We start from the raw sequence: 21,357 nt of genomic DNA on the forward strand, positions 1-21,357 counted from the left end.
AAATGTGCTGGACAATGGTATTGGTCACCATGGAAGAAAATTTCAACTTCCAGAGAAAAGTGCATTAGCTGTTTTTCGCATTTATTCACCAGAAAAAAAACCCAGCCTTACTGCAAGAGCAGTCTGGCCTCGAGATTTGGTGTGCTTTCTGAGACAGCACAATTTCAAGACTGCCCTGTTGGCTGTGTTTATACAAGCAGGACACAACACTAGTCATTCCAGACTCCCGCCCTGGGATGCAAATGCAGTATTTATTGATCCCATAAAAGCCTGCCATGCTTTGTTTTGAGCACCAGGGGGTTTGGTGCTGCAGTAACCCCACATCACCCACCGCAGTGGCACTGCAGGTGTACTGTTCCCATGGCTGGACTGTAGTGCTGGAGCAGCACTGAAGGGAAGCAAAGCCAATAGAGCTCCTGCAGCTTGTTCCTGGTGCCCTTTTCAAGTTGTTCTCCTATGAGCAGCACTTCCTTGCACAGGAAAGGGTTATGTCTTCACAGTTAGTGTTTTCTCCAGGTTTGGTTCTTCTGTCATGTTATATCTCTACCATCAGCCTAAGGGTGGTGGTGGAAGAGAGCACTCCCACCTGTTTATAGCTTAGAGTGTATAATTCTGTTTTGCTTTGCTCTTTCTCAGCTGAAGGGACCTTGGCAACAGGAGGACGCCTGCCCAACGCTCCTCTCACCAGTACACCCAGCTCAGTGATACCCACCAACGGTGGAGAGAGGAGCACAGTGCCTATGTCAGACACCCATGCAGCATCCAGTGTGGCAGGGAGCTCTGCTTCCGCTCCGCCCCGCACCAGCTCCTTAGATGTGGTTCTTCTATCATCCTCATCAGCAACAGAGCCTGGGAGGCAGAGCAGTGTTTCACAGAGTGGTGCTGGACTTGCTGAGCTTCCAACAAAGCCACTGCCTGCATTTTCTCTCAGCGTTTCAGTGCCATTGCCTCCACCAAGTGCTTCAGGTGGGTCTTGTGATTGCCAGGTTTGCTGTTGAGGACATCCCTGCTTCTTGCCACCCTCCTGAGCTTCCGAGTTGTCTAGCTTTAAACTAGATTTGCCTTTTTAGTAAGTCTGGTTTATAGTGAATGGCATCTGAACATTGCATAGCTGGTGAGTTATTTGCCTCATGGCATCTGGGGCAGTGTTCTTTATGTTGGGAACAAGACAACCAGGCAGCTCTTCTGGGCCGTATTTGAAAGCTGTCATGTAGCTTTGACCTGAGCACTCAAACCAGGGAAGCCTAGCATGAGACATGGCAAGGAATTGGTGGACCTTTTGCCATTCCTCATATCTCAGTTATTGTGTGTTTCAGCTTCAGCTCTGCCGCCTGGGTCCCACCAGAGCAGGTTTGAAAGCTACTGATCTGCCCAAGGGAATTTTTGGCATGACCTTCAAGACTAGTTCCTACATTCCTGCCACCGTTCTCCTCCAGAAACGCCATGCACCCCAATCTGTTTAATTTTTCTGGTGTAAAAATACCAGAAAAGGGAGAAAGTACAGACTGCCTGAAAACCTCACTTAGCAAATAAGTCATGCTGGTCACCAAGTAACACCTCCACTGTTGGGATTGACATATTCAGATTTTAGTCCCTGTAGAGTCCTCAAAGGTATTATTAATATGCAAAATAAATGTTTTTATATAAATCTATGTGTATATCTGATTCGCAGTTCCAGAGGGAGGGAGAAGAGTTTCTGGTGCTCCTACTGAGACCGTATCTGTCTCAACTACACTCTCCAGCCACAAAGAGGGGACATCTCAGGCTGTAGCTAACCGTGGCGTGTGGAGCACAGCAGCAGAAAGCCCCATGTCTCACACAGACATGGCCAGGGAGCCCCATCCTAGCTTCCTCTCATCTTCCACAGCATGGCCTGGAGCAAGACGCTTCTCATCCAGCCAAGCAAAGTATCCAGAGCCCAAGGTTACCCTTTCATCCAGGGTCTCTACCTACTTCTCAGCTACCCGTGTACCTTCAGGTGAGTTTTATTGAACTCTGGGATGGAGTCTGAAATAGAAAACACAGTACTGCCTCTCCTCTCCCCTCTTCCATGGGGTTGATATGACCACAAACATGTCAGAGTTTTGTGGGTACTGTGATGACAATTTATAAGCAGTGGTGATTCTGCTGCTTGGTATTGTATATCTGCAGCTGTTGATGCTTAACTGAGATGTGTAACTTCCTCCTGTAGGACACATCCACTACCTGCCTGGGTTGTGGTGATAATTATAGACTCTAATGACAATCAGTAGATTGTCTCTCACTCTTTCTTTAGAGTAAGCTTTTTGTATAAAATCCACATTTAAGGTGATATATATGTGAGATCTTCTCAATCTGTATTTAATCTTTATCTGTACAATTTTATTAATCTGCATTTGCAAGCAGAATTATTGTAGAACTCACAAGTTCTATCTACTCTGAGATGATAAAAATCAGATGCCTGCTTTTTGATCCTATTCCAGCCGTGGCCAGCAGCCATCACTCCCTAAGCAGCTCGAGTGCTGAGGAAAAGATGCCCAGCCCCATCACTGATCCTGTGTACAGTTCATCCAGGTCTGCTGACGGTGGAGAGAGGACACTGCACTCAGTGACGGATGGTGTGCTGACTGGCGGCACAGAGAGCTCTGCTTCGTATGCCAAAACTGACAGCCCTCCAGCGCCAGCTCAGGCAGTGTCAGTGGAGCAGAGTGGGACAGTCAATGCCTCCACCAGCAGGGGCTTTGCGACGGAGACGCTCTTCACACGTTCTTCCAAGATACCCACTTACTCTTCTGCCCAAAACGATCTCACAAGTAAGTTAGTGAGTGTACACCCAGTGTACATTTGAGGTGGGGGGAAGTTCATATTGCCCTGCATTTATCTATGTTGTATGCAAAATTCTCATTCATTAGTACATGCAGTGCCACCTGAGGGTTCACTCAAGGGGAAGTTTTTACCAAAGGACTCAAAACCAGACCTCTCTAGCTGGGAATCATTCCAGAAGTGAAGCCATGAACCTGAGCAGGGAAACTCTCCTGTTTTGATGTCCTCATTATTTTTTTGCATCCTAACTGGTTTCTTTTGGGTGATACTTTAAAGTGTTTCATGATGACCTGAATTAATTGTAGAATTAATCAAGTTTTCAATACCTTATTTTTAATTTTTAGAGATTGCTGAACTCAGCTGCACATCCTGAAATTGACTGCACCTTTTATAGTAGATAATCTGAATTTTTTGCAGACCGATGTGGTAATAATTTAGGATTTCCTGACTGCAGTTTTCAGTCAGTGAGTTCATAATAAGCTGCAAAGTAACATAATGTAATAAATTTATCCTGCAGAGGCAAGAAGATCACTATATCTAAAAACAAATTGGCAAAAGAAGATGGATATTCTTTAGTTGGGAATTGAGGATAAGAAGGAGAGAATGAGTTTCATAAATTTCAAGTGATAAAGAGAGCAGATATGTTTTCCTGCTTAGCTTGCCACAAAATATCATGGAATGATAAGCGCTCAATCACATTAGAAAAGCAATACTGGAAGGACAGTGTTTTAGAAACCTATGCATTTTGCAGGAGCCTTGTGACTTTCTGAGTTCACCATTTTAGAATCAATTAAATGCAGGCTCGTAATTCAATACCTATGTTTGAATGGCGCTCTAAATGTTTTGAAGAGCGTAGGCCAGTTCACAGACAAGAACATTTTATGTAATTAGCAAATTATTTTAATATGACATCAAAATACTTTCATATTACTCCACCTTTCTAATATATTTTGTTCTTTTACTCCAGGCTTTTCAAGTAGCCATCAGCCAGTCAGTAGCATTGATGCTGAGAAAAGGACCTCGGTTTCTCATACAGATGGCACGTACATTTCAACCACATATACCAGAGGAGGAGAAAGGACCCTCCTGTCTATCTCAAATAGCAGCACCTCTGCTGACTCCTCAGAAAGTTCCACCTTTTTTTCTGAAATTTCCAACCCTTCTGATCCATCAAAATCTTCTGTGGCACAGGACAGGAGGAGCAATGTATCCAGCGAAGGTAGTTTTGTTGAACCATCTACAGAGCCGTTGCTGGTACACTCTTCCAAACAGTTGACTTCTGCTTCTGCAGGCAACGTACAAGATACAACTCTGTTCAACACTGACGCGGGGTTGTTGACCACTGGCAGGTCATCTATATCTTCATCAGCATTTCCAGCCTCTTCCTCACTGTCGTCTCTGCGTCACTCACTGTCATCAACACCAGCACCAAATTATCTGTTTACATCATCAGAGTCATCTGAGCCACTCTTGTCCTCTGTAATGGCATCTTCACCCCCTCTGCAGGCTTTGTCATCCTCCTTGCCCACTTCCTCATTGCTTTCCCCATCTTATTCGTTAGCATCTTTATTGCCTCTGTTTTCGTCACCATCATCGGTCTCACAGTCCAATGATAGCAATCAAGCAAGCACCTCTGTAGCTACAACTGTGGTCAGGCGAGTGCCCTCCACAGCTGCCGTGGCTGGGAGCTCACACAGAGAGGCCAAAAAGCACAATGTCACGCACCAGCCCCAAGACAGCACCACCTTCACCTCCACCGGGTCTCTTCTTCCTACAGCACCTATGGAGCAGCTTGGTGGACACATCATGTCTGTTTCTGCTCCCGTGACAGTAACAGAGACCACCTCACCCAGAGTCACCACTGCCCAGGGGGGCAGCTTTGGGAAGACAACGCCGCTGCTTACCACAGCCAGTGATGCCCCACAGCCTGGGACAACAGAGGCACCCCATACCCCCTCACTGAGTGCCACAAACCACAGCATCATCATCTCTGTGGTTGTACGGACCACGGTGAAACCTGTGCTGACAACACCGGCCAGTCGCCCACCAACCTCAGGTGATACCAGCACTATGAAAGACCATAGAGCTCAAACACCTGCTGCCACTAAGCGTGTCTATACCACTAGTGAAAGCACAGAAGCTGTGGATCCCACCACTGCAAGGCCTGGTAAAGTCACCGAGGAAGACATCCTTGTTACGAGTCCTTCTGAAGCATTTCCAACCAGCAAGACCACTGTGAGCCTTGCAACTACTTTGGCTGCTACCAAAGCAACCACTGTTCCGCCATCAAGTAGCACACCCAGGCTGAGGATGTCATCTCCAGCAACAGGTAATGTGCCTAGTGGTGCTCATCGGTGGTGGGGACACCAGGAACACCTGGGTCCCCCTTTAAGGGTCTCCAAAGGGTTACGTATGTATGTATGACAAGCCTGTTGTCAGCAGGGTTTGAGGGTAAGAACTCAGTCTCCATGTTGGTATTTTTAAGCTAAGTGTTTAGCAATCAAGCTGAACTGCTGGAAGAGGGTGAGTATTCTGGTGAACATTTCTGTTAGAAATGGTAAGCTGAAATTTGAAAATTTTAAGAAAATAAAGCTGACTGGCCTTCTAGGTAAGACTAAGATGCATTTTATATTTATTGATCAGTTGGCAATGTTGCTCGATATCAATCAATATTTAGTTTATTCATGAGAAAAGGCATTTGGCCAGCACCTGGTATTTGTGTTGGAACTTCTGTTACTACGATCTGTGGTAGTTTTCTTCCCACCTCACTAAATCATCTCCTACTCAAGGGCCTGTTGCTTCTCCTGCTGGCTACATAGAATCATAGAATAGTTAGGGTTGGAAAGGACCTTAAGATCATCTAGTTCCAACCCCCTGCCATGGGCAGGGACACCTCACACTAAACCATGCCACCCAAGGCTCTCTCCAACCTGGCCTTGAACACTGCCAGGGATGGAGCATTCACAACTTCCTTGGGCAACCCATTCCAGTGCCTCACCACCCTCACAGTAAAGAATTTCTTCCTTATATCCAATCTAAGCTTCCCCTGTTTAAGTTTTAACCCGTTACCCTATACTCATTAATCCCCTGATACTCCTTATTTCTCAGTTGGTGTCTGCTCCCCAAGTCCTTGCTCACTCAGAAGGAAGTGCATTACAAGTGATGGCACAGGCAGGTATCGCTGCTGTGGCCACCGCAGCCTGGCATGGAGGAAGCTGCAGCCCTGGTAAAGATGGTGACAGTAGCTAAGGCTGCTTCCACCATTACTGGGTAGCCTACAGACTGCATCAGTGTTCAGGCACTAGCTTTGGATCATGGAAACAGGGCTTAGATGAAAAGGGCAGGACTTTGGTAAAGGAGTCCATGGTCCAAAGTCTATCTCTGACTGTCTCTCCATTCTTAACTGTAAGATTGTTCGTCTTTGGAAAATGCCCTGAGATCTGCAGATGAGCAGTGCCGTAGACAAGCTGGGTGTTCATATTAACATGGATCAACACAGGATCCCAAGGGCTTTTGAATGAATATTTGAGAGTGGTTTGTGTTTATACTTTCAGCTCCAACAGAATAATCATGCTCCACCAGGATAAATAGTAAGCGCAAATGATGCAATGTAGAATCTGATAATGCTCAGGGGATCACAGAAGAGGACCTAACTTGATCTTTTTTAACCCAGCAGCTGATTTTTGTGATCCTGTAACTATAACCTGGGTTTTTTTTCTGCTTTTGTAGACGTGGATAAATGTCTTTCCAACCCTTGTCCTGCACTGGCCACCTGCAACAACACCCATGGCTCTTACATCTGTCAGTGTCCTCTTGGCTATGAGCTGGAAAAAGGAAAGTGCAATTTAGGTAAGAAAACAAAAGTGAAAAACCAGAGAACAAAAAGATGGAAATAATTATCTATAATCTTCAAAAATAAATTAACTGAAGCTCATACTAGTTCGGGAGCTTAATGTTGCTCCCAGCCACCAGTTTTAACAAGAGCTTTTTACTGTTTATATAAGTGCAGTATTTAATGGCTGTCGTGTTGGGGAGCAGGCACAGTGATGGCTCAGAGTTTCTTAAAACAGCAACAGAGTGGTGGGCTCAGACTTGTTACTAAGGACTGATGTGCCCCTTTTGTTCCTCATGTGTTTTACAAGCCCCAGAAATCGTTCAGCAGCTTAGCATAGCTCGAAGCCCTGCAAACAGTGGGGATGGCAGTTGGCTTGAGAGAAGTGAGATGGGCTATTGTGTAACCTGGCTTCAGTGGGATCAGCCATGTGCGGAAAGTTAAGCAGCCATGAAAAGTCTTTGTAAGATCAAGGTCTTGTTTTGTACCTTTAGCGTTTTTCATGCAACACAGTTATTAGTTGGAACTCAGGTTCTGACCCCCTCCTTTCTATTAGAGGACTCTCAATCTCAAGGATTTACAATGTCCCATTGTAAAGAGGAATTTGTTTTGCTAGAGTTTTTTCTGACCCTTAATCAGCAAGGATTAGAGGAATGGAAATTTTGCTAAGGAAACATGGGTGAGGTGTCCCTTAAGGGTGTTCTGAAACATTTCTTTGAGCTGGAATGTGTCAGCTTCTAATTTAGAGTTGCTTTGATTCTGCCTTGAACTGGGATATGAGTAGATTATATAAATACTGTGACGGTGATTCTCATCTCTTTTTTTACCGAGAGTTGTTACATTAGAGCTGTCTGATATAAAATCTGTGCTGAAGATAGGCTCTGTGTATGGGGAAAATCGGGAAAGAATTGGAGGCTTTGTAATGTTATCTGCAATGGTATTCTGTTTTTCTGAGCTCTGAGTTCTCATTTCCACTGAGTATCTCATGACACTTCATACAAGATTTAGGGGTATTATCTCTCCAAGTCTGGACAACTCCGATTATTGAATTCTGCTGCCATGAATCAAATATCCATCTAAGAATGGAAAAATGCATCTTTGGGACCTCTTTTCAAATGTCATTGCTCATTCTGTCCAACAATTTGAAAAATGAAAATGTCCTTTTTCTAGTGCTTTATTTTGACTTGCTGATTTGCTTTCTTTCCATTGGAGGAGGGATGAGTAAGATATTTGACGTTTTTACCCAAAATTATTATAAATAGCCTTGGTACCTAAAGCTGTCTTGTTGCTAAATTTACCTAGTTCTGTCTGTGTTCAGGGGTCCTTTTAAATTAGTCTGTGTTTCTATATGAAATGTAGGAATGTTGCAGTGAAATGCTGGCTGAACAGCACTGAGCTCTGGAGTTTGACTTGGGTTGTGGGAACACTGCAGTAAACCTTGGGAACAATTCCAAGGCTGGGAATTTGCTTTACTGGGGCAATGACTATCAGCCGTGAGTTTTCTGCCCACTGTGTGAAGGGGTTTTCCATGCAGACAGGCTGTCGTGTAAATGTGAGATGTGGATGAACCACAATTACACATGGTATTGAGATGTGTGTTCAGACTAACTTGTCTTATTCTCCTTTTTAGTAAGAATATTTATTGGCCAGGTCCCCCTGAAACTTAATATTACCCATGGGAAGTACACAGAGCTCCTCCACGTCGAGGGTGAGATCCTGGCAATGGTGAGTGTCATTGTCAGGACTTTGGCAATGCTGATGAGACAGGTCCCTTTCGCTCCTTTTACATTTGTCATCGGTAGTCATGAGACTCTGTATTGTGGATTTAGCCTTTTTAATCATTGAACTGTCCTGGTCTGGAGCTAGTAGGATTGGCAAGATGCATGCTTTTAAACCCCATCATGCTTCTCTCCCCTGGCTGTCAAGACAGCATCAGAGAGATCTGACTCCTATGGGGCTTAAGACAACATATCTGCTCAGAAAATCCTGAAGCCCTTTTTGTGAAGTGGTGTGGCTGTGTTCATGCTTCTGTAGCCTACATTCTCTCCTAGTGCCTGCTGGCTGCATTGCCTTCTCCAAACCTTGAAAGGGCATTAGTGCTCTTCTAAGGTCAAACATTAAAACAGTAATTCTGAGCTTCATTGTTCATCAGTATATCTGACAGGTGCTGGGGCAGGTTGGACTGCAGCTGGTGCCACCTTGCTTTTAGCCAAACCCCATGGGATGAAGCTCAACAGCAGCACCCACCCAAATATACCTTCCTCTTTGTGGATTTTCTATCAATGCTATCGCAACCACATGGCCTTCAGTCAGTTAAGAGCAGGTGGTGGGTGAGCTGTTAGTTCCCCCTATGCTGTGCCATCAGTTGCCCTAAAAAGAACCCTAGGCTGGGGATAGGTACATCTCTGTGCATTTTTTTAGCCAGATCATTGCATGCATGAATTTGTCCTGTTAGCTGTTGCTGGGTTAGCTGCAATTCATCCCAACTTTTTTTGGAGTAGGTGATTTGGAGATCCCACCAAAGTAGGAGGGAGATGGGGTGAGTTGCCTTGATGCTGCCTGCCTGGCTTGTGCTGGGAAGTGTAAGCAAATGGCCACATGGATCCGGGGGGAAGGAGGCTACTTGGAAGATGTGCAGTCTCTGAGGATGCCACTCGGAGCTTGGCCTCGCACAAGTCTCTCTTCCCACTAGCTTCTGGCTCATCCTCAGAAGCCCCACTTTGTGGTCATTGCATAGTGGGGCTCCAGGCAGATGCTCATGTCGAAACCCCCAAGCCTTTGTTCCTGTCCAAGACTGCATAATAGTGACTTCAGCCATCCCTTGCTGGCAACAGGATGGCACATTTTTCTTATTGAGCAGATGAAGTGCTGGGATGCTCAGAGCCCCCTTGGCCTCAGCAGACAGCTCTGGTGAATGCAGGGGATAGTATTGGTGACCCAGAAGGACTATCCTGTGCTGTGTCCCACGGGGCTGAATCCCTCCTCATCCCCATGGACACTAACTCCCTCCTTCCTTGCAGCTTGATGCATCACTGTCCAGCTTACCAGGGTACCACCACTCCACAGTTAAGGCAACCAGGTAAGGCTAAGGCTACTGGGGGAAGAATGAGAAACTTAAGCATTCAGGATGTTCAACTTGAGATCCACATTCCCCATTCTGAGTGGGTGTTGGGCTTGATGCAATCTCACCTGACGATAGTCAGGGCATGGGGAATGCTTGATCATCTTGACTAGCTCTCCTGGTATCCCCTCCTGGACTGAGTGGCCTGGGGATGGGCCTGTGAGCTGCCCAGGAGGGGTTTATGGATGGTTTCAAAATTAGCTACCAGCATCCCTTCCAGCCCCAAATTAACCTCTCTGTATGTAGGTTTATCCTGTTTCTAAGGTCTGTTACAATGCATGACTGTTCCAGTGTGTATGCAGTATTGTGTCTGTGATAAGCATCGCTTGCTTATGCCTATGTATAATATGCATTAATAAGAATCCTATGTATAAGGTACTAACAATGACATCAGACTGACCTGTGGAACTCAGGGCTGTTTTGTTTTGTTTTCTGTTAGGGAGACGAATTTTGTGCATGTTTCAGTGCAATCCACATTCTCTTTAGCATCCAATGTGACTCTTTATGACGTTGTTAGCAGCGTGAAAAGCTACATTCGAGCTTGCAAATCTCCTACTGAAGCTTGCCAGTTCATCTCCAGCCTGAAGCCGCTCCACAGAGGTAAATAGCATCTGGAGGGACTGTGGTGGAAGGGGAAAGGGGTGTTTTATTTGGCTTCTTCTGTAATGAAGAGAAAGATTTTGGCATTTGGAAAAACCCCTCTGAATCTTTTTTTATCTTATTTAAATGGGAGTCATCTTAAGAGCCTCTCAGTATGAAAGGGATGCAGATATTGAGCCTTATCTTTGCCACATGTGTGAGAAATCTGTTTCTCTGTGAAAACATCACACAGCACAGGATTAGAAGGTATTGTAGGGCAGCCTTTCATCTTTGGGATGTGACACTGGGCCCCAGCCAGATCAAAAAACTGTAAGTCTTAATTCCACCCATGCAGCTGGGAGCCAGGGAAACAGTGTGAAAGCCAAGAGACAAACCCTCTCAGTGAAGCTGATTGAAACCACTGGAGGCTATGTGGGGAGCTCTGCTCTCCCGCCTGTCCAATCTCAGTGATGCCCGGTCTAAAGATGACTCACAATTAAGAGCTTTTGATTGCTGTTACCAAATCCTTTACCTGCCAAAGAGGAATGTGGGTGTAGCACAGAGGACTTGAGAAACACATCAGTGTTGTCAGAAACAGTGTGGCCAACAGGATTAAGGAAGTCATAATCCCCCTGTATTCAGGACTGGTGGGGCTGCATCTTGAATACTGTGTTCAGTTCTGGGCCCCACACTATAGGAGAGATACTGAGTTGCTGGAGCAGGTCCAGAGAAGGGAAACAAACCTGGTGAAGGGTCTGGAGCACAAGTCTTATGAGGAATGGCTGAGGGAACTGGGGTCGTTTAGACTGGAGAACAGAAGGCTCAGGGGGAACCTTGTCACTCTCCGCAACTACCTGAAAGGAGGATGGAGAGGGGAGGTGGCTGGTCTTCTCCCAAGTAACAAGAGGTAATGGCCTCAAGCTGCTTTAGGGGAGGTTTAAATTGGATATTAGGAAAGATTTCTTTATAGAGAGGGTAGTCAGGCATTGGAACAGGCTACCCAGCGAAGCAGTGGAATCACCATCCCTGGAAGTGTTCAAATAACATGTAGATGAGGCCCTCAATGGCAAGGTTTAGTGGTGGACTTGGCAGTCCGAGGGTAACAGTTGGACTTGCTCTTAAAGGTCTTTTCCAACCTAGTTAATTCTATGATTCTGTGAGTGTTGTGCAGGACCTTCTGTAGGTGGACCCCATTGTTGGTGCTGGCCCTGTGCCCTGTACCTCCTGGTCCTTGCTTTCTGAGGGTGCAATAGAGGAGATTTAGCTGCGAGAATTACCAGCAGGATGCAGGGAATGACCACCCTTGAAAGACAGGCTACTGCAACAAAACTCCTATTCATGGAACTCTGTAACTGCAGGGTTTGAGGCTTTGAGGATAAAGAGCAGCACCACTTAGCCTGGGTGTAGTGGGAAACCGCACAGATTGTTTTGGCAAAATAAACATGAAGATGAGAAATTTAACATGTGCTTTTAACATGCTGTGTTTTAAAGCCACGCTCCACCAAGGACTGAATTGCCTGAATTATTTTGGTAGATCCTCTCAGACTGTATCTAGCCATTACCTCTGATTATAATGCTTCTGGTAAAGTCTACTTTTAACTTGAAATAAACAGAATAAGGAACGAATTATGTACTTGTGTAAGTGCTTACAAGAAAAGATGTCAGGTAAAAAAAATATGATGGATCTAGCAGGGAGAGGTTTATACAAGGTGAGTGCCAAATGAGTGACGTGTATTCCATAAAATCCTGTTTCTCATGAGTATTTTTTTGTTTCTTCATTCCATTTAGTCTGACCTCCCAGTAAAAAATGTAAATTCGGTGACACAGTTTCCATCATTTACCCACAGTTTTGCTGAAAGCTTGTTGTAACAAATCTGACTTTCTAAAGTAAAACACTGCTTTGAAGTAATGCAAATGAAAGGACAAATTCTTTGTTTGAAAAATGAAAAAATCCAGTGCTTAATATTGAAATGGAATAAAAACATTGCTTTGGGCTTAGCAAAACGTTTTGCTTGATATAAGCTTAAAAATTGATTTGTTGAACTATCTCAGGGGTGAATATGTTTCAGCTTGAGCCAAACCAAATTTTTCATTTCCCCTTCTGCCTCCAAGCTGAAACATTTATTATTCTCTCCTATTGGCCCATACAAATTATGGTAGACATGCAAGAAAAGGTGGCACAGAGTCATGTTTACTGTCTCCTAGTGTAAAAAATACTATTTAAAAGAAAAAAAAAAAGAAAGGAGATTAAAGCAGCACATGAGCTGAATGTGATGCCAGGAAAGCACATGCTTGCAATGATGGGTTTAGAGAGAACCTCGCTGATGTTGGCTGCCTCCTCCTGACAGTTGGCAGTTTGTGCAAGCAGAAAGACCCTGAATGTGACAAGGAAACCTCTGAATGCACTGACTTTGATGGAGTTGCGCTCTGCCAGTGCAAAAGTGGGTACTTCAAATACAACAAGATGGACCACTCCTGCAGAGGTATGGCTCTTTCCGTAGCGCGTTTTGCCTGAATTTTGCTTAAACTTTTTTGTGCCAATAGAAATGAGTGTGTTTGTGTGTGTATGTATCACTATGAAGGCAAGAAGCTCAATATTGTGAGTAAATATTAGCAGCCCAAGTTTCTTTTATTTAATTAGGGGACTCTTCAGCAGACACTGAAGATACAGTCTCTCTCTAGGAATAATATTATCTCTTTCTAGAGCATGCTGTGAATCACAGTGGTTGAGAAGAGGGAGAAAGGGGCCTGACTGCTTTGGGCTTCAGTTCAGTGGCACAGAGCAGAGATGACGTGCGCCTCTGGTTGTTTGATTTTGTCTGAACTCTCAGCGAACTTAGTAGAAGTGCTTTGAACTCAAAAGCCTGTATTAAGACAGCATCAATATTTTTAAAATAAGTACCTGAAAATTATTAATTCATTTTTCAGGTGGTTCCTAATAGAAATTTTAAGCTTAAAGACTCTATTATTCTTTAGCTGCTCTTCAGATAATGAAATCTAGTTTTGCTATATTTTAAACAAGGTCTTTGTCTATGTGCTGATGGTCAAAATGACTTCTATAGGATCAGGGTGTCCATCCCTAGTTCCAGCAGTTATTGCAGGTCTTCTTAAGAAATGCAGTTTTCTGATGACATATCAATAAGAATTTCAGTAGTGGTTATATATTGCTTCTGGCAGTTTCTGCTGGGTTGCTGTTGAAATAGAAGGAGATGCTTTATTGATTCCAAATCTGATCAGAGAGTGAGAAAAATGTGCCTGGAAATAACTCATGGACTGCAGGCTCTGGTATAGACATCCTGGAGATAGGTTCCAGGTCATGGTGACCTTCCTTTGCCCTATGGCTCTAGCCAAAATCTTTCTCCTTTGCATCTTAATTCCCTCCCTTCATCTTGTATGTTGGGAGAATGATTTCTGTTAGGAAACACTGACCATATCCATTGGCCTCTGAGAGGCTGAGAAGGGCTTACTTAGTGAGTGGGGAGCTGAGCTGAAATCTGGGGGGCTTTGCCCAATTCTAGCTCCATCATTTACAGTGGGAACCCAAGGGCGAATTACTCCATTTTTCTTGTCCGTGTCTCTTGTCAAGGAGTGTTGTGAAGATAAATAGCTGAAAGGCTGTGAAGCACTCAGATGCAATGGTTGCAGAGGGGTAAGAGATCTAACATCTTATAACATGTGGTTACGCCCTACTTACAGGTATTTTTTGTCATGCAAAATGTAAAACAACCTCTACCTGCACATAGCGAGGCCTCAGTTCCACCTTCAGCTCAGTGCTGTCAGTAGGAAACATCTTACTGACCAGCTTGAGAGTGTCTCAGGGACAGGGTTGATGCAGAATTTAGGCTGCAGCAGCGTGAGGGTAGCACCGACTGCATCATGCCATGCTCTGCCAAGTTACCAGATTTTCAGCATCACTTTGTTCCTATCTGGGTAAGCCAGGTGGTTTGGGACTTTTAAAGACTTTTTCAAAAGCCACACTATGGCACTCACTTGGTATTTAGATCTATTTTCCGATAAACATAGCATACAATATGCAGGCTTCTTTGAAAATCTCTGCCCTCTTAGTGACTAAACAGGAACTGAGGTCTCCTGAGCATCCGACCCTCATTGTGGGTCATGAAAATGTGGCACAGTAACTCCAATTATAGTATTTGCAAAGAGGGAAATGGCTATTGTGCTGCCCTGTCCGGTCTTCCCCGTGGGAAGGCGAGTGTGGCTGGGAGAGGCGCTGGGACATGGGGGATCAATTGCCTTGACCTTCGGGGATTGTTCCGCTCTGCCTTGCAGTGACTCCCCTGGGGCATGCTTGAAAAACCACCTCCTGGACCGAGGAAAAGTTGTGTCTTTGAGCTACATGCTGGCCTTGGTACCTCTTGGTGTGCAATTTGTGTGCCTCTGGGTCGTTGATGATTTTCAGCCTTCCTGGTATCTTTGGGGCTCTTTTAGAAACAGAGCAACAAACCTAGTGTGCCACCTTTTCAACAGTGTGCTATTTTTAATAGCATGAGTGTTACTGAAGTGAAGCAAGGAGCAGCAAAGCAGGTTTCCAAAGAGACCCCTGAGTCTCTTTCAGGAAGGCAAAGGCAAAGGAATTCAGAAAAAAAAGCACAACCCAATAGCTTTGCTTGGCCCCTGACACTTAAACCTTTCCTCCATTCCCTGCTCATGTTTAAAAGCTTGCTGAGCGAGTGTGACAGTGTGAGCTCTCCTGGGAGCATGTTCAAAGGAGCAGGAAAGATGCCAGAGGAGAAAGCAAAGTGTCAGGAAAAGGCAGGGTTGAGGAGAGGAAGAGATATAAGCAGTAAGCATTTAAGTAAGACAGAGATATTCATGTTCAGGATTTTGCTTTTCCTCTATTGCCCCTATACCCTCCTGGCCTGGAGGTGTGTGTCCATGGGGTCCCAGGGCTGTGCTTCCCCAAGGCACAACTCCAGCTTTGAGGCTGCTTGAGTTGTATGTGTGCTACACATGTTACTGAGTGGGAGAGATTAGCTTAGGCTCCATCATCTACCTGCAGGCTCTTCCAGGCCTTCCCAATGTGTAAGCAACAGGCTGGGGCTGGGGAAAATGCAACTGCTGCGCTCACTGGGGAAGGCAACTCCACTGAGCTGTTCAGGTGATTCCTCCCTCCCCTTCACTGTAGATTTCATTATTGCCTGGTCTTGTGGGTTGCTTTGGTAAAACATTCGATCCATAATGGTTTTGGTCTGCTTTTGTTAGCAAGTGAAAGGAGCAACACTTCCAGTCTCATTTTGCTAATGCCTCCATATTATGAATGAGTTGGCAAAGATCCTTTGAGATTTACTACCTTTGTCCTGGTTGTCTGTTGGCTGAGGCTCTAAACTCTTCCTTGACTTCAAAGAAACTATCTTAAAGAGGGAAAAATAAATCCAGTGCAAAAAGTCTCATGATGAGATGCAGCAGGGTGCTATACAAAGAGCCTTACCCTCCCCATCCCCAGCTCTGGGGGAATATATGGAGTGAAAGAGGTAGTGGAGGGGTAGTGGAGGAGTAGTGGGAATATATAGAGCAGAGAAAGGAGTGCAAGGCCAGCTGCCATTGACATCAGTCCCTCATCGTTGTTGGTGCCAATTGCCATGCAAAGTCTGGGCCTAGAGCAGTAATATTCTTGATGTGAATTCACCACTCATCTGAGTCCACACACCGTGAGTGACACGGGACACTTAGTAGATGGTGTGTAGGCAAACAGTATTTCAGAATGACTGCAAGCAAGGCAAGGCAACCAAGAGCCAAGTGTGCCAGGCACACTGTGGGTTGTGTCTCCTGGAAAGTAGAGACTGGGGCAAAGCTGTGAAAGGAGGCCTGGCGCATAAAGAAGAGATCCTCAGTTCTGGCTTGTAAGGCTAATATGGTCTCTGGGTGCATTTAGGGGGCACAGAGAGGCAGAAGAGGGGAAGTTCTGTTATCCCTGGGCTTGCAACATCTATTTCTGGGAATCAGTGATCAAAAGGGTCCAAGAAAACCTGGGAGCATTCAGAGAAAAGCTGCAATAACTAGGGAGAGTCAGAGATCTCTGTGTACTTGGCTGTATTAAAGGAGTGATTTGATGGTGAGGAGGAGAAATGTGATCATGTAACCTTTTCCAATCTAGCAAGTAAATATCCAAAAGCTGGAATTTGACACTGGTATAATTCAGACCAGAAAGAAGGTGAATATTTTTAATGACTGGGGAAATTAACTTCATGAGCATCTGACCCAGGGTTGTGGTTGATTGTCTGTCACTGAAAATATTAGAATCAATCTTGGATGGTTCTCTAAAAGGTACCTCCAGTTCAACTATTTGATTTGAAACTGGAATTAAATTTAGGGAAGTTCTGTGACCTGTATTATGCGGGGAGTTCACAGTCGCATTGCTCCCTCCTGACATCGATATCACTTGTTATTGGTGCTGGAAGAACCATAAACTTCTGCATCCAGCCAGTATACTAGTGCTCTCTCTTGGTTTACTATGATATTGCCAGCCCATCCTAATGGACAGTGTTGCACGTTTGTCCTTCTTTTCTTCCTTCCTCCCTGTCTGTGCCAAGTGTTTCTGAAAACACAGCTGCTGGCTGTGACAGAGGTGAAAAGGCATTTGGTGTGTATTTGGGAGCAGTAGAGGAGGAGATGAGGGCTTTGTCTGCCACTTAGTTGAGACCTCTGCTGGAAGCCCCCTCTTCTCCCCTCAGATTTCCTCACACTTGCTGGGGTGCCTGAGCTTTTGGCTTTGGGTTTTCCCTACAGTTAGAGAGCAAGGCAGAGGGAAGGTAGCGTTGAAAGCTGCCACCTCTCCAGTTTTAAGCTTATAGTGTTGGGGGGGGGGGGGGGGAGGGAAGGGGGGTGGGGTGGGTAAGTCCATGAACATTTTTGTTTTCAGTTAACAACCTGGTTTTATTCCCTGTGGAGTGTGCTAAAGGGCTTTCCCAGACGCTTGGGTGATGTCTTGCAGACCCCAAGGGCTGCTGTATGTGCTAGCCCTGGCTTGTCCCTGTACTCAAAGTGAGTCTGTCTGTGTCATTTCTAGTCAAGTCTTTGGGTGACCACTGCCTCTGTGAAAGGCAGCAGATCTGCAGGAGCTCTTGTAAATGTATGTCCAATGTTTATCATCACCTTTAGTGTTCATCAGAAGGGTAGCATAATTTTCTCACATAATACAGGTGATGAGATAGCTGTCTGTAAGCACAGAAATGATTTTGAAATGATGGGTTTAGTTTTTTGCTAACATTTTGTACATAGCAGTTTTCTGGCTTATTTAGACCTAGTACATTTTATTTCCATTCTATTGTAAAATATTACATTTTAAAATTTGATTTAGCTGCAAATTTGAACAACAGGAAAAAAGGTGGCATGAGGCAAAACATATCACTTCAGGTTACCCTAACTGTGTTTGCATGACATTTTGTTGCAATACTAACATTTAAATTTAATTAATAATGCACATCAGTTCTAAAATAGCACTGTTCAAATGAGGTTTCAAAACAAAAAGTGGAGGAACTTGCAGATATTTCACACTGCTCTTTTGTGGGAAACAGTACTAGTGTGCATGGGGTTCCATTTGGGCAAGAAGGGGTTGTGCTGGGAGTTCTGTTACATGCTGCCTACCCTGAGCCAGGCTCTGGGCTAGCTCTGCCAGGAAGTCCTGAAATGGTCCTGTCAAAGCCAGCGGGAGGTGAATTTAAGTGCACCGTGTTTTGCCTAAACCAGAACAAATGCTGCACCACGTCAGAGTGCATGGCATTCCTTCTGTGCCAGCAGCGCAGACCGGCCTGTCAGTCCCAGGGTTGATCGGGATGAGGCTGCCGTGGGAAGCTGCGATGGGAAGTGTCTTCCCTGCACCACTACGTGGTGCTCATGGCCCTTCTCTCTTCTGTGTTTTTAGCCTGCGAAGACGGATATAAGCTGGAAAATGAGACCTGTGTGAGGTATGGTGACTGTTCCCTCCTCCTAGTCCACGTCCTTTTGAATATTGCTTTGGTGACCTGTTGTCACAACTAAGCCACTGAAACTCCATGTTGTGTTCTGTTACCAGCTGCCCCTTTGGCTTAGGTGGATTCAACTGTGGAAACCGTAAGTACCAAGTTTTATTTCTTTTAATTTCTACAGTAACAGAAATGAGAGATTTGAAGCAAGTAATTGCAGATGACTGTGTCTAAAATGCATGCTACCTACAAGAGTAGGTACACGCTACTCTTGTCAGGTTTTTTGTTTCTTCATTTTCTGCTGAGAGTTATTTTGTTGACCTTCTTTGTCAAAGTTGTCAGTGTTATCTTCTAAGGGACGATGTCCTTTTCTCTGGATACTCTGTCATGATAGCATATATAGAGGGCACTCCTAGAATAGTTTGGGTTGGAAGGGACCTTCAAAGGTCATCTAGTCCAACCCCCCTCTTGAAACAAGGCATTCAGAGGTTAATCCATGAAATGTCATTTGAATTATTGTGATCTATTAGTAAAGGCAATCTACCCTCTGGGAAAACGACCTTGTTTTCCCTTTGGCAGGAGATCCCAACTCCATCCATTTCACTCGGAAATTTAAGGCAATATTGCTTACAGAGGGAGGAAAGATGGGAAATAAACAGTCCCTTTGCATGAGGACTGTGGATATGTTTACATTAGAATTTACAGCTACAGCTACATTGCTGTTTCTAAGTGAGTCTCTGTCTTCCTTGTCTGTAGCATATCAGCTCATCACTGTGGTGATTGCAGCTGCAGGAGGTGGACTTCTGCTTATCATGGGCATAGCACTGATCGTCACCTGCTGCCGGTAGGTACCACCACAAGCCCTAGCTCATCCGTGGCATCCTCTCAGTGGGTTACACCACACTTAATGCTCTACACATGAACCCTGATGGACCAAAACACAGGATAGCTAAGCAAGTGGATTAATCAGATACTGAAGTATTGCACTGTGCTTTCATTTTGGGACACATATTTCTATTTTCCACCAACCAGGCTAAAAAACATTGAGCTGTGTCTCTTAAGGATGTGCCTGACAGTCACATTGTCTAAGGATGGAGAGTCAAAAGAGTCCTTCCCCTTCAGAGCTGTAAGGCAGCTATAAGTAAGTCTCCAAAAATGTGAGCTAAGTAGAAAAGGGAAGTTTAGGCAACAGGAGGGGTTACTGGTCATTGCTGAAGTGGTATTTGAGTGTATTTAAGGCTATTTTCATTTTCCTTTGTGGACAAGTGCTGCATGTGCTCTTACTCTGTGTGTCTCCCTCTCAAACACACACACACATACACATGTAGCTCCCATACCAGCAGGTATATTCAGACTAGAAGCAAGATTCAGACTAGAAGCCTGTCAAGGAAGCTCTCCTTCATGATTTATATATCATGAAAAGGGCTTCCTTGCAGTAACACCCTCTCCCTCTCATTCCAGCCCCCAAATCTAGGATTTCAAAGCTCTCTGATTAAAGTTGTCAACTGGGTTCATCAGTAGCACAGATGTGGGAGTAAATTGGTTGGCACAGTGGTGTGTGCTTCTTCCCTCGTGTTTTGAGCCAGGGTGACCAGCAAGCCTCAGCCAGGAGGGTGTGATGGCCAGATCTCTGCAGGGATGGATTGATCTTCTCATGAGTCCTGGCCTTCGGCAGGTTATGTGACTTCCTGGAGGGGACTCTGATTTGAACTGGAAGTGTCGCCAAAGTCCACTCATACATGGTAGTCATGTTAGGGGCATTTGGTGTTGTTCAGGCCAGCCCCATTTAGGTTTTCCTTCTAAGGAACTGACATAGTAACATAGTGCCTAGATGTGCTATACTTGAGCATATACTTGAGCAAATTGAGATTTCCATTACTTTTTTATTGACTCAGGTGGACACACACATTTATAATAGACAACAGGCATAAGTGGGAGCAGGAAAGGTTCAGACTGAATGTAGGGAAAAACTTTTTCACCAAGAGGACAGAGAGTTTATGCCATCTCTGTCCTTGGAGATTCAAATCCCACCTGATAATGCCCTGAGTAGCACAATCTGACCTCATATCTAATTTTGCCTTGGAACTGAAGATTGGACCACAGCCCTTCTGAAGTGATCTTTGTTCCCAGTCAAGGTTCATTACAGAAGTAAATCTTCTGAGATCATGTCAGAAAAGCATGCAAGATAGCGGGATAAGTTGTATGTTTTCATTTTCCTTCATTCTTTTATAAACAGGAAGAATAAAAATGACATAAGTAAGCTCATTTTCAAGAGTGGGGATTTCCAGATGTCACCGTATGCTGAATATCCGAAGAATCCCCGGGCACAGGAGTGGGGCAGAGAGACCATCGAGATGCAGGAGAATGGGAGCACCAAGAACCTGTTGCAGATGACAGATGTATATTATTCGGTATCAAACCATAGCTTAACTATTAACCCTTTGTGCCTGACACAGCAAAGACACTTTCCTGATAAGATGTCATTAGGAAGAGTGCTAGGGAAATGCCTAGGAGCATTTTGGTAGATGCCCCAAAAGCCCAATCCTAGAGAAAGACAGTTAAAGGTTTTGGGCAGACTGCTAGGTATCCTTGTGGGTAGTTTTTTCACGTCCACCCTCACTGATGATACTGAGAAGTTGAGATCTCTGCCTGGGGGACTTCATCCCTATATGGGAAGATGCTGATCACTGAGGACCCTTCTTTTCTTCCACTTTTCCTTTCTACAGGGTACAGGCAATTTCCTGCAGCAGAAAGGGTGTTTAAGGAGCATCCTTTCAAGCTCTGAAGTGGCAGGAAAGAAGTAGTGGAGGAGTAATAGGCTGTGTAGGGCACAGAAAATCACAAGCACAAGACCTGCTGTCATAGTTGGTACCATCTGCTAATGTCTGTATTCAGAGCTGTGATGCTGGTATATCATCTGTCACTAATCTACAGCAACATACTGGAGGTACTTAGGGTGTGTGCGGGTTACTCATGTGAGTGAAGGTTGCAGGATTTCACCCAAGTCACACATTCTGGACTTCTGCTTTCCAGAGCAGAAAGCAGCAACCAATACCTTTTTTCTGGCTTGTATTTTAAGTTTTCCACTAAGCAAGTTTACTGGA

General features: G+C 44.8%; 1 protein-coding gene across 1 annotated transcript in view; it reads left to right on the forward strand.

Annotated features, from left to right (window-relative positions):
* Window positions 1-21,357, forward strand: part of HEG1 (heart development protein with EGF like domains 1) — a 56,231-nt gene that overhangs the window by 27,224 nt on the left and 7,650 nt on the right. The window contains exons 10-22 of the mRNA XM_065671390.1: window positions 637-966; window positions 1,673-1,978; window positions 2,463-2,792; window positions 3,770-5,131; window positions 6,532-6,651; window positions 8,265-8,359; window positions 9,655-9,713; window positions 10,195-10,355; window positions 12,683-12,817; window positions 18,214-18,256; window positions 18,364-18,401; window positions 19,010-19,097; window positions 20,490-20,664. Of these exons, the coding sequence (XP_065527462.1) occupies window positions 637-966; window positions 1,673-1,978; window positions 2,463-2,792; window positions 3,770-5,131; window positions 6,532-6,651; window positions 8,265-8,359; window positions 9,655-9,713; window positions 10,195-10,355; window positions 12,683-12,817; window positions 18,214-18,256; window positions 18,364-18,401; window positions 19,010-19,097; window positions 20,490-20,664 (3,242 nt within the window). The remainder of the gene's footprint in view (window positions 1-636; window positions 967-1,672; window positions 1,979-2,462; window positions 2,793-3,769; window positions 5,132-6,531; window positions 6,652-8,264; window positions 8,360-9,654; window positions 9,714-10,194; window positions 10,356-12,682; window positions 12,818-18,213; window positions 18,257-18,363; window positions 18,402-19,009; window positions 19,098-20,489; window positions 20,665-21,357) is intronic.

Source organism: Lathamus discolor, chromosome 3 (assembly GCF_037157495.1).
Source record: "Lathamus discolor isolate bLatDis1 chromosome 3, bLatDis1.hap1, whole genome shotgun sequence".
Lineage (NCBI taxonomy): Eukaryota > Metazoa > Chordata > Aves > Psittaciformes > Psittacidae > Lathamus > Lathamus discolor.